The sequence below is a fragment of the Petromyzon marinus genome, chromosome 24, assembly GCF_048934315.1.
Source record: "Petromyzon marinus isolate PM22_M1 ecotype Great Lakes invasive population chromosome 24, UKy_Petmar_22M1.pri1.0, whole genome shotgun sequence".
In the NCBI taxonomy this organism is placed as follows: domain Eukaryota; kingdom Metazoa; phylum Chordata; class Hyperoartia; order Petromyzontiformes; family Petromyzontidae; genus Petromyzon; species Petromyzon marinus.
In genome coordinates, this window is record NC_133690.1 from 823,749 (window position 1) to 842,802 (window position 19,054).

The 19,054-nt window shown below is 49.8% G+C and overlaps 1 protein-coding gene across 1 annotated transcript; it reads right to left on the minus strand.

The window, feature by feature from the left end:
• Positions 1 to 2,504: 2,504 nt before the first annotated feature.
• Positions 2,505 to 9,236, minus strand: LOC116945461 (uncharacterized). The gene is made up of 2 exons (XM_032959770.2): positions 8,383 to 9,236; positions 2,505 to 8,210 (listed from the first exon to the last, which is right to left on the minus strand). Exons 1-2 carry the CDS (start codon positions 8,566 to 8,568, stop codon positions 7,689 to 7,691), a joined length of 708 nt encoding a protein of 235 aa, XP_032815661.2. The 5' UTR covers positions 8,569 to 9,236; the 3' UTR covers positions 2,505 to 7,688.
• Positions 9,237 to 19,054: the final 9,818 nt, after the last annotated feature.

Genomic DNA, 19,054 nt, shown 5'->3' on the forward strand with positions numbered 1-19,054 from the left:
TAAGGCAAAGACAGCCATGTCAGAGCCTTTGTTGATGTATTGGCAAACATATTTGATGGATTTTTTTGGAATAGCAGAATTTCACGTTAAAGTGGGCCTCGGAGATCTTGCACAGAAGAGGGCAGTTGGGAACGGTCCACCGGTTGTGAACCTTAATTAGCGAGTTAGCGGCAGGTCTGAGCGTTGTTTGAAATCCACCATGCTCAGTATTTCTGTGACGATCAAGAGGATATCCATCATGGGCCGACTGAGTGTCTTTCAAGTAGTTCCGTGGATACCTCTTGGTACACCTGTGGTCTTGCATACATGGCGCATTTGGATAGAACTGGCCACATGGACCATGGACCATTTTGTTGCAGACCACATAGAAAAAGGGCAGGGTCTTGGTGGGGGTGAGGTAGCTCAGCACTGATAAATGTGTCAATGTGACTTGCATGAATTGTTTCCCTCATCCATAGCGAAATATGAGCATGAGGAAGACGACGTTTTTGCCACCCAATGGTGTGCAAGTTACTGCTTTTCTATGCAAATATGCCGCCCTCATTGGTCGTAATAAGCATCATGAGGTCATAAACTTTGAGTTTAAAGACCCTTGCTAAGATGTCATGTTTGTCTGGTGGCTTTATGGTTTGGATAAAGGTAAACCTGGATCTCCTTTCATTTGGGATTGCAAGTGAAGGTGATGAAGAGATGGGGCGTGGCATTGGGGCTGATGTACGTCATGGCATCCTGAGTCTTCTCATGCATGTTTCTTGGTGGAGCTGTGAAGGATGAAGGCAAAATAACTAATCAACCCACATTGTGACCGTTTGTATCTGCTTTGCCATTAATGGCATCCCAGAAATGAGCATACTGTTCACACGCAGGCGATTTTGATACGCACAGGTAAGTTGAGAAGCAGGCTACAGTCTTGATTATAGACTGCCAGTACGCCGATTCAATAACATAAGCATTGATACAGTAGACATAAAAAGCTGGAAATATGGTCGGCAGCTGAAAAAGCAGGACACAGTCGACATGAAAGGCTGGCAGTACACCGAGTGAGGTAAAGAAGCAGACAACATTATAGACTGGCATACACTCATAATGGGCAAAAGCAAAATTAGCAGTGTAGAGTGCCAGTGCACTGACGTTAATTAATCAGCAGGCAGCAGGTCACAGCACAGACTGGCAGTACACTGTCGCAGCGTCATAAAAACAGCTAAAGGAAGTCTTTAGCAACCTAATAATGAAAATTTAGTTTTGTGCACACAAACATTGTAATATATACCAACTTATTTGTTTCATAATAATAAACAATGAACCTGAGTTCTTAGCGAAAGATTCAATAAAATTGTACTTTACTTTGCCGTGGTGAGGCCTAGTCCCGTGCAGAGTCCGCGGCCTCGCCTATATTGCCCAGCTGGAGGAGGTGACATTGCCTGGCTGGGGGCTGGGCCGCTATCCCCCCCCCCACCATCTCCCCGCCCGAGCTACAATAAAAGTATCTATGCGCTATAATATTAGTATCTACTGACTCTATAGTAGTAAGTGCACACATTGGGGTGGGGTGGGAGAGAACAGGACATGACACTTTGATGAATTTACCTCAGCGTTGCGTCTATTTTTTTGCATTTTTAACGCTAAGGGGAAATCCCCCCCACCCTCCACCGATGACGCGCGTGCATTGCCAGGGGCAACCCCCATGCAGCTTGAGCAGGGAGGGGAAATAAATGAATAGCAATCGCACAAAACCACTATTTTAACTAATTTAAAGGTGACGGACGTGGAAAAGGCATAGCCTATGCCAAGCACGGGGCTTACGGTGTGGTACGCGGCTATTTTTTTTAATACGTAAACCCCACGGTTCGCGAGCCAAATCCTTCGCAAGCGCGCGTACGCAGACAGACAGACGGACAGACAGACAGACAAAAACACGCCTTTTATAGATAAGATGCTCACTGAACAACTTCTATTCAAAGACTGAACGAAAAAGGTGGCGTGTGGCGCGAATGTCGTGGAAGGTTGGATGAAATCGGATGAAAGAGGAAAGCACGTGGACGAAATTTGAAATGTGCTTATAATTTAAAACGGCCGAAAGAGCAAAGCAACGAAAGTCAAGTGGACGAAAGGCAAGGTATCGCTGTATTTTAAGAACAGGACGCTCACAACGATTTGTAATGCCGCATTACAAATGGTTGTTGAGCTTCTTAGATGTTCACCGTTTATTTATTTTTATTTTGCAATCATCGTGTCGGAAGCTGCGAAGCAGCTCATTAAAGAGCCGCATGCGGCTCCGGAACCGCAAGTAGACGACCCCCGTGCATGGGATACGCCTTGCAGCTTCCCGCCCCTTCTAGCGATCTGAGCGGACGACTGACTTGGGCAGTGGGCGCTGCAAGGCTGTGTTATCGGTGCGCGCTGTGAATTTGCGCCCGTACACCGCCACAAAGTCAACTCGCGCTTAACAATTCTCTGTGCATAATGCAGTAGCGTTGTTCAGCGGAGGACGCAACTCAGCTTCCGTAAGCAATAACCACGTCTTGTCCAATGTGCAGTTGCGATAAAACTGCTCCCACACCCAGATCAGTTAAGTCTGTGACCAAGATAATGGGATTGAAAAAGCAAGAGTATGCCAGTGGTGGAGCATTGACTGAGCATGTCTGTGGGTTTCTGTGCATGTTTGTAGCTCTCTGTAGGTGTCTGTGGGTCTCTGGGTCTATGTGTGTGTCTGTGGGTCTCTGTACATGTCCTTGGGTCTCTGTGCATGTCTGTGGGTCTCTATGCGTGTTTGTGGATCTCTGTGCGTGTATATGAGTGTCTGACTTGGCCTGCGGGTCTCTGTGCGTATCTGTGGGTCTCTGCGTGACTGTGGGTCTTTGTATGTGTCAGTGGGTCTCTGTAGTGTCTGTGGCTCTCTGAGCGTGTCTGTGGGTCTCTTTGCGTGTTGGTGGGTCTCTGTCAGTGGGTGTCTGTGGGTCTCTGTGTGTATCTGTAGCTCTCTGCATGTCTGTGTGTCTCTGTGCGTGTCTGTGGGTCTCTGTGCGTGTCTACAGCTGTCTGAGCGTGTCTGTGGGTCTCTTTTCGTGTGTTGAATCTGTGCATGTCTGTGGGTCTCTGCGCATGTCTGTGGGTCTCGGTGCGTGTCTGTGGGTTTCTGTGAGTGTCTGTAGCTCTCTGTGCATGTCTGTGGGTTTTTGTACGTGCCTACAGTTCTCTGAGCGTGTCTGTGGGTCTCTGTTCGAGGGTGTTGGTATCTGTGCGTATCTGCGGCTCTCTGAGCGTATCTATGGGTCTCTGAGCGTGCCTGTGAGTCTATGAGCGTACCTGTGGATCTCTGCGTGTCTGTGGGTCTCTGCGTGACTGTGTGTCTAGGTGTGTGTCCGTGGGTCTCTGTAGTGTTTGTGGGCCTGTGCGTTTCGATGGGTCTCTGTCAGTGGGTGTCTGTGGGATTCTGCGTTTCGATGGGTCTCTATGCGTGGATGTGGGTATCTGAGCATGTCTGTGGGTCTCTCTTCGTGTGTTGGAATCTGTGCTTGTCTGCGGCTCTTTGTGCGTGTCTGTGGGTCTCTGTGCGTGTCTGTGTGTCTCTGTGCGTGGCCGTAGCTCTCTGTGCGTATCTACCACTGTATGAGCGTGTTTGTGGGTCTCTTAGCGTGTCTGTGGGTCTCTGTGCGTGTCTGTGGGTCTTTGTCAGTGTCTACAGCTCTCTGAGCGTGTCTGTGAATCTCTGTGCGTGTCTGTGAGTCTATGTGCGTATATATGAGTCTCTGTGCCTGCGGGTCTCTGTGCCTGTCTGTGGGTCTCTGTGCGTGTCTGTGGGTCTCTGCGTGACTGTGGGTCTTGGTGTGTGTCCGTGGGTCTCTGTAGTGTATGTGGGTCTGTGCGTTTCCATGGGTCTCTGTCAGTGGGTGTCTGTAGGATTCTGCATGTCTGTGGGTCTCAAAGCGTGATTGTGCGCCTATGTGCGTGTCTGCCGCTGTCTGAGCGTGTCTGTGGGTCTCTGTGCGTGTCGGTGGGTCTGTGCGTTTCTATGGGTCTCTATGCGTGGTTGTGGGTATCTGAGCATGTCTGTGGATCTCTCTTCGTGTGTTGGAATCTGTGCTTGTCTACAGCTCTCTGTGCGTGTCCAGCCCTTTGTGCGTATTTGTGGGTTTCTGTGCGTGTCTGGGGTCTCTGTGCGTGTCTACCGCTGTCTGAGCGTGTCTGTGGGTCGCTGAGCGTGTCTGTGGGTCTCTGAGCGTGTCTGTGGATTTTTGTACGTGTCTACAGCTCTCTGTGCGTTTATGTAGCTATCTGTGCGTGACTGTGGGTCTCTGTGCGTGTATGTGGGTCTCTACGTGTCTGTGAGTATCTGTGCGTATATATGAGTCTCTGTGTCTGCGGGTCTCTGTGCCTGTCTGTGGGTCTCTGTGCGTGTCTGTGGGTCTCTGCGTGACTGTGGGTTTTGGTGTGTGTCCGTGGGTCTCTGAGCGTGGCTGTGGGTCTTTGTACGTGTCTACAGCTCTCTGAGCGTGTCTGTGGGACTTTGTGCGTGTCCGTAGCTCTCTGTGCGTATTTGTGGGTCTCTGTGCGTGTCTGGGGTCTCTGTGCGTGTCTACCGCTGTCTGAACGTGTATGTGGGTCTCTGAGCGTGTCTGTGGGTCTCCGAACGTGTCTGTGGGTCTTTGTACGTGACTACAGCTCTCTGTGCGTTTATGTAGCTCTCTGTGCGTGTCTGTGGGTCTCGATGCGTGTCTGTGGGTCGGTGTCAGTGTCTCCAGCTCTCTGAGCGTGTCTGTGGGTCTCTGTTCGTGTGTGTTGGAATCTGTGCGTATCTGCGGCTCTCTGAGCATATCTGTTGGGCTCTGTGGGTCTGTGAGTCTATGAGTGTGCCTGTGGGTCTCTGCGTGTCTGTGAGTCTCTGTGCGTATATGAGTCTCTGTGCCTGCGGGTCTCTGTGCCTGTCTGTGGGTCTCTGTGTCTGTCTGTGGGTCTCTGTGCGTGTCTGTGGGTCTCTGCATGACTGTGGGTCTTGGTGTGTGTCCGTGGGTCTCTGTAGTGTCTGTGGTTCTGTGCGGTTTCATGAGTCTCTGTCAGTGGGTGTCTGTGGGATTCTGCATGTCTGTGGGTCTCAAAGCGTGGTTGTGGGTCTCTGTGCGTGTCTGTCGCTGTCTGAGCGTGTCTGTGGGTCTCTGAGCGTGTCTGTGGGTCTCTGAGCGTGTCTGAGGATTTTTGCACGTGTCTACAGCTCTCTGTGCGTTTATGTAGCTCTGTGCGTGACTGTGGGTCTCTGTGCGTGTCTGTGGGTCTCTACGTGTCTGTGAGTATCTGTGCGTATATGAGTCTCTGTGTCTGCGGGTCTCTGTGCCTGTCTGTGGGTCTCTGTGCGTGTCTGTGGGTCTCTGCGTGACTGTGGGTTTTGGTGTGTGTCCGTGGGTCTCTGAGCGTATCTGTGGGTCTTTGTACGTGTCTACAGCTCTCTGTGCGTTTATGTAGCTCTCTGTGCGTGTTTGTGGGTCTCTGTGCGTGTCTGTGGGTCTCGGTGCGTGTCTGTGGGTCTTTATGCGTGTCTACAGCTCTCTGAGCGTGTCTGAGGGTCTCTGTGCGTGTCTGTCGGTCTTTGTCAGTGTCTACAGCTCTCTGAGCGTGTATGTGGGTCTCTGTGCATGTCCGTGGGTCTTTGTCAGTGTCTACAGCTCTCTGAATGTGTATGTGGGTCTCTGTGCGTGTCTGTGGGTCTTTGTGCGTGTCTACAGCTCTCTGAGCGTGTCTGAATGTCTCTGTGCGTGTATGTGGGTCTCGGTGCGTGTCTGTGGGTCTCTGTGCGTGTCTGTTGGTCTTTGTCAGTGTCTACAGCTCTCTGAGCGTGTCTGTGAGTCTCTGTGCGTGTCTGTGGGTCTTTGTCAGTGTCTACAGCTCCCTGAGTGTCTCTGTGGGTCTCTGTGCGTGTCCGTAGCTCTCTGTGCGTGTCTGTGGGTCTCTGTGCGTGTCTGTTGGTCTTTGTCAGTGTCTACAGCCCTCTGTGCGTTTGTGGGTCTCTGTGCGTGTCTGAGTGTCTCTGAGCGTGTATGTGGGTCTCTGTGCGTGTCTGTGGGTCTCGGTGCGTGTCTGTGGGTCTTTGCCAGTGTCTACAGCTCTCTGAGTGTGTCTGTGGGTCTCTGTGCGTGTCTGTGGGTCTTTGTCAGTGTCTACAGCTCTCTGAGTGTGTCTGTGGGTCTATGTGCGTATCTGTGGGTCTCGGTGCGTGTCTGTGGGTCTTGGTGCGTGTCTGTTGGTCTTTGTCAGTGTCTACAGCTCTCTGAGTGTGTCTGTGGGTCTCTGTGCGTGTCCTTAGCTCTCTGTGCGTGTCTGTGGGTCTCTGTGCGTGTCTGTTGGTCTTTGTCAGTGTCTACAGCTCTCTGAGTGTGTCTGTGGGTCTCTGTGCGTGTCCTTAGCTCTCTGTGTGTTTGTGGGTCTCTGTGCGTGTCTGTGTGTCTCTGTGCGTGTCTGATGGTCTGTTTCGTGTCTGTGGGTCTCTGTGCATGTTTGTGGGTTCATGTGCGTGTCTGTTAGTCTAGGGGTATATCTGTGAGTCAAGTACATTTGAAAAAAGTACGCAGGCGAGTTCATATTTTCACTCCTACCATGGCAAATGCGGCCAATTTCAACCACTGTCAGATACCCAATTTATGACTTAAACAATTGACATTTTAACGGTTAAGCTTGAGCATCCTGGATTCTCGACACGACAGTCTGTAAGCGCCCTAAATTGCTCATCAAAAGTACGGGTTAATACAATAACAGCATCGGGGTAAATGAGGTTTGCCATTGAAGGCCAGGCAAAACCAGCTCCATTCGCTCTTGGAATATGGTGGAAACCGGTTATAGATCCATTGAATGTACATGTATTCTTTATTTCACTTCCAGCGCCCAATCAACTGCCATGACATTTAGGCGGCATCCCAGACCGAAGCTCGCCATGGGCACCCACACGTTCTGAGAGCCGTCGAGCCGAACTCCCACCTTGTGTGAACCCGCACACTCCACACTGGCGTCATCACGATACACATTGTAGCTGCATGCATGCTCATACTACCATGTTGTAAATAATTATTGGGATATTTTCTGATTTATTTTCTCATTACTGTATTGTCCGTATGTGTACTCAGCCTTGTGTTTAGCATGTGTCTAGGAGTTTCCTTCATCATCGTATTCAAAGGGATTAAACTGACTTCAAGAACGTAAGATAAATATTGAGGCCACCTAACCAGAGTTTAGGAAAAAATATATCCACGTTTTATCATGGGCGTACTATCCAACAATATGTTAAAAGACAAATGCATTTGACATACCGATATGCCTGTCCTTTGCAGACTATACAAACGAGTATTAAAAGGCATACAGTCATACAAGCTCTCAAAAATTAAGTATTCAATATGAATGGAAATAAATTATCAAAACAATTATAAATAATAGGCAGCAGGTAACAGTAGAAATTACAGACGGTTCATAGATGAAGTGAAAGAGAAATGCGACACGGGCACCGCGTGCCCTGCAGGGACTCGCATCGCGCGCACGGCGAGGCCGTCGTGAAGCCACCACGAGTAGTTGTACTACTTGTAGTAGTACAAGTTGTACTACTTGTAGTAGTACAACTAGTAGTACTGTAGTAGTATTGTAGTAGTCATAGTCGTGATGATGCGCACCCATTACGCACGCCTCAGTCAAGGCCTGGCTCGACCACAGCGTCACCATGGCCTCCACACGCCGACTCCCAGCTCCGCCTTCAGCACCTTCACGGCTCCTCCTCTCCCGTGCCGCCGCCGCCGCAGCTGCCGCTGCTGCTGCTCGCATCCGTGGGGCCCGCGCGCCACCTGCGCGGTAGCGAGGTCCGGGGAGGCCGGGGACGAGGCCGGCGTTGGGACGCGTGTCCGCGCTGCGCCAGGAGGCTTCGTAGCTGCCTCCAGCTGCTGCTGGAGAGCGGCTGCGCCTGGCTGCTGTGGCTGCACTGTGAGCGCCTCCAGGCCGCGATCCTGCACAGCCAGGATGGACGAGCGGATGAAAGCGACGGCTCCTTCCAGGACATCCGCCTTCTCCAGCCTGCGGTCCTGCTGCTGCTGCTGTGAGGCGCACGCCTGCGCCTGCTGCTGCTGCTTCTTTGTTGCTGCTTCCGCCCCGCCGTCGCAGAAACGCAGCATGAGCTGCTTGAGCTCGTGGAAGCTCTCGTTCATGCGGTGCCGTCTGTCCTTCTCCACCAGGGCCTTTCGCAGCTGCACAGAACACCATGACTGTCAACTGTTGGCGCTTCACGATGTTCACGTTACCACTGCACGATGCGCACGTTTAAGTGAGCACTCGATGCACGTGTGAGTGAGCTTGGTATGCAATTGTGGATTGTGTAACAATACTCTTGATCGAGTGGATGCACGGGACTGCCCTCACCTTGCGCTTCTCCCCTCGTCCTCCCTGCGGCCCCACGTGGCGTGGGAAGGCTGCGGGACTCGCGCCGCTACCGCCGTCTGGAGGCGGCGGTCGCGGCGCGAGTCGCAGAGCGGCCGCCCGCAATGGCTCCACACCGACCGGACTCGGGCCCAGCAGGTCCCACGGGAAGACGGCGGCGGCATTCATTGGACGCGAGCGTCTTCCTCTTCGTCTCCACGTTCGGTTCTCCCCAGCGGAGTCGCGTTTCGGGGTGGGGGGGGGGCGTCGGAGCGCGCGTAGAGTGAGCGAGCGGAGGAGAGCTTCGGCTAACAAGCAGCGCCCTCCTCCCTCCTGCTGGTCCTGCGATGGATGCCGCGGTTGAGTCCGGCACTCTGAGCGGTGTCAGTCGCCTAGGGGTCGCGTGGTGCCGAGACGCAGGGATCGCACGGCGCGGAGCGACCAGCGCGCTCCAGTGTCGACTCGGTGACGGAGCGGCGGGGAATGTGGCGCTGGGAGAGGCGCGGCGGCCGCCTAAATGAGCGTCTCGAGGATGGGGGGGGGGGTCACAGCGAGTGGGGGACGAGAAGGGGTGCTGAGCACTGTCAGAGGGGACCTCGGAGCTGTAAAGTTACTTGATGTGGTGCAGGGAGGGGGGGGGGCGCTCGGGCGCGATTTGTCGGCTGTTCGCGAAAACGTGGATGAGGCGCACGGGTGTGGGGGTGTTGGAGCGGAGGTGGAGGGTGCCGGGGGCTGTCCATTGCCCGCGACTGCTCAACGTGACGAGGGCGTCAGAAGTGTGGCCATCGCCACGTCCGCTGCTCGCTTTCATGTCACGCGCGGCGTCAGCACACGCCGCCACAACGAGGCGCATTGCAGCCGTTCTGCGTCTTTGTTGAGTGCCACGTGGGAGATCGGAGGAGTCTACACGTCTCTTAGGCGTGATTCAATGCAGGTGACCCTAGTTCGATTCCCGGTCACGTTCTGCAGTGGTAAGTAACATGTGAACCTGTTCTGGGCCACTCGTACATAGACTCAGCTCTTGTGAGTAATTATTGTCAAAGTCCAAACTAAAACTGAACTATTTTCTCTTTAACCATCTAAGGCCCATTGAGCAATTTAGTTATTTTTCAAAAGCGACCTGAACACTCCAAAAAGTGACTCATCGTGTGGACATTAATAGCAGCCAAATACTCTAAACGCATGTTTCTCAATGTGGAGGGAAAAACTAGAGTAATCCAGTGAAAAGTCTACGTGACCACAGAGAGACACATGCAAACTCCATATGTACAGACGTCAGTGGCAGGATTGAACCTGCACGATCCTCCTGTATACCAGGCAAGGTAGTTACTATCTCGTGAACGTGCGCTATGCTCAGCACCATGTCCCGCCGGCTTTATCTCGCCAGTGATTCTACTTGATATAGCACACCAGATGCTCATTTACGGCTGAGTAAACCTCGGGTAGGCCAAGGACAGTTCGGATTTGAGTATCAAGAGACAGCCGTATCGCAGTGGGCTAGCCACTCCACTACCATGTCACACATCGACAACCACTCCCACACTCACGCAAAGACAAAGATCCCCCATATAGCCTCACAGACTGTTGGAGGTATGCCCAGAACCTGTTCTGATATTCTTTACTGATATTGGTTATGAGCGGGAATCGAACTCGGGTCGCTGTGAAGTGGCCAGGATATGGCAGGACAGCAAGAAGATCATGACCTGTCTGTGCGCACCTTTAGCGATATTCCGTCATTTGCCTTTTCGCACGCAAAGCCACTTCTTGGAACAGGATTCGATTCACAAAAATATTCTTAATGCAGTGATAATCTCAGAGATAAATGCGTCATTATATCGTTATCATTATTATGATATAAACTCAACTCTACAAATGTTCCAGTTACTGTAATGAATGAAAGGTCTTTATCATCTGTATATACTCGTAAATGTATCACTTAAGATCATTATATTCGTCGTTGTGGAGAACATAAATAGTAACACGAGCAATGTCTTCTCGGCGTGTACCCGCTATGTCCATGCTCCTCCGCGACGTCAAGAGAGGCTCCTTCCTTGTCTGTAGCATGGGCTGTTCAGCAGCATTGCTTCAAGTGAGCTTGACTCCGCTGATGAGACACTGCGCGTCAAAACCGATCCAGAGTTTGCTTGGAATGAATTAGTGCGGCTGAATTAATGCGATCCCAGAAGGCCGTAGGGCTGATGGGTTGTGTAACAAATACTTGTAACTTTGATGTGGAGGGAGGGACGTGTGAGGGAGGCATTGTGTGTTTGTCTTGTCAAGTGAAATATATCGGTTATTAGATGCAGTTCAACTCCAGCAGTGTTTAAATAATAGATCATTTGCGGCGGCCTATGTTCACTTGCCATTGTTTGGTGAGATTTCCTCGACTGAACATTTCTGTTGTCTACAATACTTGGATGCTTTAACGTGGTAATCCCTCATGTGGTAGTTCTTTGCTAACATGTACAAATAGTTGTGGAGACGCCAGTGTATTTGGCGGGTCAGCGTTGGCACGGAGGCTGAGTGGCGAGGCTGTCAGTGCGAGGCGCAGATCGATGTCGTGTTTGGTGCTCACGGAGTCGGACTCCGCGGTGGGAGCCGGGCCAGGTGACACCACGAGTATCGTTGGCCACGTACGGTGTGAAAGAAGTACAACGTACATACGTAGGTACATAGTACAACGTTAGTGGGAGTCTTCGGGCTGCGTGAAGCCACTTGGTGAGTGAGCCAAGCTGTGGCTCTGAGCGCGCCAAGCTGCGCGCGTTTCCACACGGGCACCGCACGCGGCAGCGATGGTTGATTGTTCACGTCAACAGCTCCATTAAGTCGGGCTGCAGGTTTCCGCAGTGCTAACGCTCGTGGTTCACAGCAAAAGGCACATTGGTTTCGACTCCCGACTTGGGCATCTTTCTGCATCGAGTTAGATCTGCATGGGATTCCTCCGAGTTCTTCCGTTTCCTCTCGTAGCTAACACCTTAGAATGTGACGGGATTATGCAAACATCCCAAGGTTTAAAAACTGTCTGCAACATTGTCTCAAACTGCGAAAACTTCGCATGCCCTTCCTGAAAAAACTCGGCGAAGCGTTCTTGGGTTTAAGAAAAACGCGTAACTATTAAGTAAAACTCCACGTAGGGGATTCGTGTCGCTCTCCCTGGCAGCGAGTTTCTAGCCCGACAATGGAGCTTGAATAATACTAGCACAGTGCAGCACTTTCACCGTCACACCTCGCATCACGATCCATTCGGCGCTCTGTGTGGTTTATATGCGAGCACGTGGAGACAACATTTCACAGTCACTCCGCGGATCAAATAGGAACATCTCAGCATCCGAAGTCATTCGTATATTGATCATCGCACCACGGCATCGTGTTTTCCTATTGCGATAACTCGAACTCGACCATAAAACTCAATAGTGGCTTTGGGTATAATTGGGATTTACACGCTAATGGATATGGCTATACTTGAGAATTCTCAATTAAAATACAGAATGGTCAAGATGTCACCAATTGATTTAAAAGCCTCGAGTAAAAACAAATAAACTTCTTTGCCAGCAATGATTCCGCTACGTTGATCTGAAAAAGTGATTCCATGCTCACATGAGCGTTAACGTGCTCATCATCATCTGTTTACAACCGTGAGCTGGTGGTGGAATTTATACATTCCTTTAGCGCGACGAACGAGTCGATACATAGCACAGCCAGTGTTGTCTTAGCGACACCCAACACCCAACCGGGATGTCAACCGTCAACATTCGAATTGCGAGTCTCTCGCTCTACCGCTGAGTCGCCACCTCACCGGGACGATCTGAATTCTGAGTAGGGTAACGACGCAAACACGATCATCACAATCATAGATTTGTAATTGAAAGAGGCAACCCAAATGCACGGCTATGACCATAAGCCAGTTCTGGAAATAAACTAATTACATACTAAAATTATAGCCAATTCATCTGGAGCATTGACGGGAATGTCTGCCATCCCATTGGACCTTTTTGACCAGAATTAACTTTCTCGAAGTCACGTTTTTGTTGGCATTTTATTCCGAAAACGCTCACCTCGTGCAAGGCTAGAGTTATATGGTTGCGGGTCATTGCAGTGGCAATGGAGATGTTTTCCCGTTGCAATCGAATCCCGTGAAGGTCGTCTAAGAGAACCTCGCAGAGTGCGAGTCGAGGCGGCTCTTTAACAGTATCCCTGGGGCGAATGGAGGCCACTCGATACGCCGCACACAACCTCGGGAGGCTGCACCTCCGCGGCACTGCCCTCTGATGTCTCGCGTGGCCACGCGCCGCGTTCGCGCGACCTCGCCAAACGCGCGCGACACGCGGCGCGCGGGTGGGCGTCGCGAACGGCGCGTGGCGGTGGCGGCGGCCTCAAAGCGCGACCGAGGCGGCCCCGCGTTGCTCCGCGGCTCCACCGCGTGAAGCGGCGCGGCAGGGAGTCCGCGCGGGGCCTCTCGTGGCACCGCTCGCCGCGGGGGAGGGGAGGCACCCATTGCAGCCTCAACCCGCGTCTTTTTCGGGGTGAGCCGTCCCGCCCACTGGCCGTGCCCCACAGCAGGGCCCGGCCCCGCTTCCTTCAGCCCCCCCCCCACACCACCACAGCGCTCCTGGCTCCCCTCCTCCCTGCAGCCCTCGTTCCGGCCAAGGAGGCACACCGCCTGGCGAAGCCGAACTCGCCTGCCGATTAGCACTGCAGCTGTCTCGTGAGCAGCCATGCATAGCCCCGCGGTGTTGTTATTCTACTATGAAGACCGTTAACGTCGTCATGGGTCAAACGGCATGGATTTTGAAATGTTTGAATATACTCGCTCGTATTTAATAACATATTGGAGTCAACGGATTCTTTAATAGGATATTGGACATTACTTATCTTTACTAATAATGCAGCTTTATAAAACGATCTATACTGCACAGTAATGTACATGTTTTTACATGCGGAGCGATGAGGAAGTACAATTGCATACTCACCGGTGAGCTGAACTAGCAACGAATTGGAACGTTCTGTTTACGTGACAAACCTTACTCATTGGCTGTGTCGGGTGGTGGCGGGTTTAACGATACATACAAACAAAACACCTCGATTATGGACAAATTGCATTGGGCCTTCGAGTTACTACCTCTGGTGAAATTGTGAGTCACGGCCCACGCTCCACGCCGCCACTGTTCGCTATTCACGCGGCCGCCTTTGATGTCCGCACAATGCGGCCGGGCGGCTCAGCAGTAGGGCGAGTGGCTCAGCAGTAGGGCGAGTGGCTCAGCAGTAGGGCGAGTGGCTCAGCAGTAGGGCGAGTGGCTCAGCAGTAGGGCGAGTGGTTCAGCAGTAGGGCGAGTGGCTTAGCAATAGGACGAGTGGCTCAGCAGTAGGGCGAGTGGCTCAGCAGTAGGGCGAGTGGCTCAGCAGTAGGGCGAGTGGCTCAGCAGTAGGGCGAGTGGCTCAGCAGAAGGACGAGTGGCTTAGCAGTAGGGCGAGTCGCTCAGCGGTAGGGCGAGTGGCTTAGCAGTAGGGCGAGTGGCTCAGCGGAAGGGCGAGTGGCTCAGCGGAAGGGCGAGTGGATTTTCAAAAACGCGCAATAATCACTAATCCATATCTGCAACCCCTTATCAGTGCCTACCTTATTCTTTGGTTCTTTCGGTAAAGTCACCTCGGGTGAGTGTACTGGCAGTCTATAATGTAGATTGTAGCCTGGTTTTTAAGCTGGTGAGCGTATTGGCAGTCTATGATGTAAACTGTAGCAATGGTTATTAAACACTCACTCAGTTCGTCAGCTTAAAAACCAGGCTACAGTCTACATTATAGACTGCCAGTACACTCTCCGAGGTTAAGAACCAGGCTACAGTCTACATTATAGACTGCCAGTACACTCACCGAGGTTAATAACCAGGCTACAGTCTACATTATAGACTTCCAGTACACTCACTCAGCTTACTACCATTGCTACAGTCTACATTATAGACTGCCAGTACACTCACCAAACTTAATGACCAGGCTACAGTCTACCTTACAGACTGTCAGTACACTCATGATTTAGAACCAGGCTACAGTCTACATTCGGTTTTTTTTGCTTTTTATTATTTGATTTTTTTCATCTATGTGACCTTATCGAAAGAACCAAAGAATATTAATTCCTGCAGTTACGAAAGTTTAAAGACAAATTCAGACCTTATTGGTCATCCCGTGCCCTTAAAAATCTCAACGTTAATCCTGAAAAGCCCCATCACAAGTGAGAAACACAAACAAATAGACAAAAAAATGCCCATATTGAAACGGCTGTACGCCGTGTGGACCTGAAAACTCTATTTCCCTGTACAAGAATATAGGTAAGCCGTATGGGTTGACAGGTATGCTAATCATTATTTCAATTAGGTTATTTTTGCACATTCTTGCATAACATGTTGTAGTTATGTATAAGTTTCTTTAGCGTTTTAAATGTATTTACTATCTGAAATTGGCACATATATAACCATACAAATAGACAAACAAATATCCTATTGTAAAAAGTTATTGTATTTACTGTATCGTACTTACCACTCTCATCCACATGTTCTCGCTCCACATGTTCCGAACCTTTTCTTACAATGCATTTTGGGAAAGAAAAAAATACAACACCAATGATTATGCGCATAGAGTTCACGAAAAGAACCAACGACCTTGCCTGGCACAGACGGAGCTCCGTGTGGTTGTATCCCAGGTGAGGGCCATGCTGATGGTAACGACGCAGCGCAATGCCAGGGAGCCCGTCCGACACGGTGGTCCTCACGTCACCGTCATCCATCACAGCAACGTTTGTATGGCATATCTGTTGCTACGATTGATTCTTTATATACTGTATGCTCAATTTTCGACAACATTCAATCAGTCTCAAGAAATACAAACATTACGTTCGTTGCACATTAAAATAACTGATACATCTTACGTTTGATTATAATAAATTATTTACAATATTCATTTATTGAAAGGTTTGATAATTATAGAGGGCACATTCTTTGGGTCTTTTGGTAAAGTCACGTAGATAGCATCAAAGAAAATTAAAAAAACTACGACGTTTCGATCGCAATACAAGCGTTCGTCATCAGGAAGAGCCTGATGGCGAACGCTTGTGTTGCGATCGAAACGTCGTAGTTTTTTTGTTATTTTCTTTAACCTATCTACGTGACTTTACCGAGAGACCCAAAGAATATGAATTCCTGCAGTCACGAAAGCTTTAAGTCAAGATTTATAGAGGGCACATTGAATCAACAGGTATTAAACATGTTCAATTTTCAAACATGTATAATTATATTTCGATTTAAAACTTTCGTGACTGCAATGATTCATCTTCTTTGGTTCTTTCGGTAAAGTCACGTAGAATGAGAATAAAATAATAAATTGATAAAATAACAGTAATATTCTCACGACGTTTCGGCCACAACACAAGCGGCCTTCATCAGGTGAAGGGGCGAGACTGTCTGGTAGGACAGCGCTGGAGTGCCACTCCAGCGCTGTCCTGTGTGCCACTCCAGCGCTGTCCTACCAGACAGTCTCGCCCCTTCACCTGATGAAGGCCGCTTGTGTTGTGGCCGAAACGTCGTGAGAATATTACTGTGTTATTTTATTTTATCAATTTATTATTTTATTCTCATTCTACGTGACTTTACCGAAAGAACCAAAGATGTATAATTATGATACATTTACATGTCGATTATCAACTGTATGTGTCAAATTAGTCGACAATCTATATAAAATACACAGCTGTTATATATCAGTACTCAACTATGCATGCCATACATTGTATACTTTTACTTTTAACGTAATTTAGTTAATTTATTAATACTTTTTGTTGAAGGCTTTGTCTGTTACACAATAGTTATTAGGTAACCATTCAAGCGACCCTGACGATGCATGCTGTATATTTGGGGTCCGTGGTCGCGTGGATTTTCTCCAGGTCCTCCGTGTTTTCCCTCCACATTTAGAAACACGCGTTTGGAGTATTTGGCCGCTATACATTTCCACTTGATGATAAGCCACTTCGTTGTGCTATCATTTGTCCCCACATGGCAAATTTCAAGTTTGTTGCATGTCGGGAAGTACGCTAAACATTTTGAACAGGGGCCGTCCATAAAGGACGTCACGCAATTTTGGACGATTTTTGCCCCGTCACACGACGTCACAAAAAGTCAGACCCCCCCCCCCTTAAATATGACGTCACAAAGTTATGCCCCCCCCCCAAAATAAATAAAACATGCTTCAAATCGCTTTAAGCTATTGTCATTGTGGTGCGTATTTAATGTGGCGCTGCACTCTGATGTTGTAGGAGAAAACATTTATTAAAAAGTCTATTAAATTAAGTAGAACGTGTTGTCTATATTTATCTAAAGTTGCGCATTTTGATGTGACGTCATATTTCTCAACCCCCCACCCTTCGTCACAAATCGTCACAAATGTCTGACCCCCCCCCAGGTGCGTAACGTCATTTATGGACGGCCCCATTGACACACATTCACAAATTTCCCTTATATATAGATGATGATTATTAAGTTGTTATATTTGTTTTGCATTCGATCTTAACACGCTGCGATTATTTTTTTTATTTAAATTGGTAACGCGCCCCACGCTCTCGGAGAATACTGCTCGAAAGCGCAAGGAGGAACCACAGACACGCGGAAAGGCAGCCAAACGTTGGGCTGCCGCTAACAATTTCCTAAGCTCTGCGGTCCTCTTTAAATGAATGTGTTCTCAGCCAATGAACGAGTGACTGAACATGTGGACGGGAACCGGAGCACCCAGAGTAACCCCACGCGTGCAAGGGGCCAACACTCCCATACAGACGGAACATATGGATATTCGCCTGCCCTTTGCTGGACCGCATTTTTCTGGCAAGCCAGGGTATGGCACCTCCTCGACACCCTCGATAAAGGAGTATCGCGACATCTACGCGCGATCCGCCGACCCTCGCTGCCTCCACAGCAACGCCGCATGAGAGGCCACGTGCGTAGCCAGCAGCGTCCAACACCGCTGCGCCAATTCCGATCTCCTGTCGCGTTTATCCGACAACGTAGCTCACAAATATGTTGAGTATACCGTGCAACCAGTTCATGATCGTAAGAATGAAGCCTGCACGTGTCTGAACCCCCAATACATTAACCTCATTTTATAAGCAAATTGGACTGTATGTGGACGTTTGTGGAGAGCTGACAAGCTGATTTTCAATCCAAGCCACTCTTTACCGACGTGCAGAGACGTGATGAAGGCAAATCGCAAATGTTATTTAGGAAAAATGGGCACATGAGAACAACTGTTACTGAAAGCGTGAGAATTTACGCGGAAGATTATTAAATGGAGGGAAATGGAACCTGGGGAAATCGTGAAGCCTTTGGTTCGCGTTCGTCGGTATCTGTGTTGTGTGCAGTACGTGGTGTGTGTGTGTATTTGTAACACGTGTGTAACGCGTGTTGTGTAATGTGTGTGTAACGTGTGTGTGTAACGTGTGTGTGTAACGTGTGTGTGTAATGTGTGTGTGTGTAACGTGTGTGTGTGTAAAATATGCGTGTAGGGGAACAGTGGTGTAGCGGCTAGCGCACCGCGCTACGAACCCGACCACTCCGGTTTGATTCCCGCTCACGGTTAACACCTTTGACGATTATCTGAATCAGTTTTGGGCCTCCTCTAAGTCGACTCAGCCTCAAATGAGTACCGAGTGTAAAAATCACCACTAGAGAGACAAAGGTGGTCGGGCATGGTTCTGGCCACCCACCCCCTTAATATACCGTTCCGGCCTTCTTTAGCAAGTGTGACGGGTACCGCAAGATTCGTCCAGTGCTCGCCGAGCTGTACTGGCTTCCTATGAGGTCGCACTCATTACACACAAAGTCCTTGCACAAATGAACCACAATTTATTGATGATCTCGTCAAGGAGCTTAAACCAATATCACGCGAACTCCGGTCATCCTGGCAGTGGCTTTTGGCTGTCCATCAAACATAGACGGGCACTGCATTGCGCGCCTTCAGATTCGCTTCTGCGGCCGTCTGGAACCCTCTGCCTTCCGATATTAGGAAGCAACTGGAGCTATGCACTTTTAAAACTAGATTGAAAACTCGTTTCTTTTTGTGTTTAGTTTGTTATCCTTCCTCGCTACGTACGGTGCGAAAGAAGTGCTAAATACATAGGTGCTAACTCAGAGCACTTGCCCCAACAGTCTGATAACAATATACGGGGGATCTTTGTTATAACGTGTTTGTGACGTTTGAGTGATGTGAGTGTGTAACGCGGGTTTGGGTCAAACTAGGAGTCGTCTGTGCTGTAGAGGCAAATTGTCTAATTTATTTAATTTTAGGTTCACATATCACTCACCACTGAATAACGTGACCGGGAATCGAACTAGGGTCACCTGCATTGAATCACAGTGCGCTTAAGAGACGTACAGACTCCTCCGATCTTCCACGTGGCACTCAACAAAGACGCAGAACGGCTGCAATGCGCCTCGTTGTGGCGGCGTGTGCTGACGCCGCGCGTGACATGAAAGCGAGCAGCGGACGTGGCGATGGCCACACTTCTGACGCCCTCGTCACGTTGAGCAGTCGCGGGCAATGGACAGCCCCCGACACCCTCCACCTCCGCTCTAACACCCCCACACCCGTACGCCAAATCCCAATGCTGAAAAAATTGCCCCAAACTGCGAAAACTTAGCATGGCCCT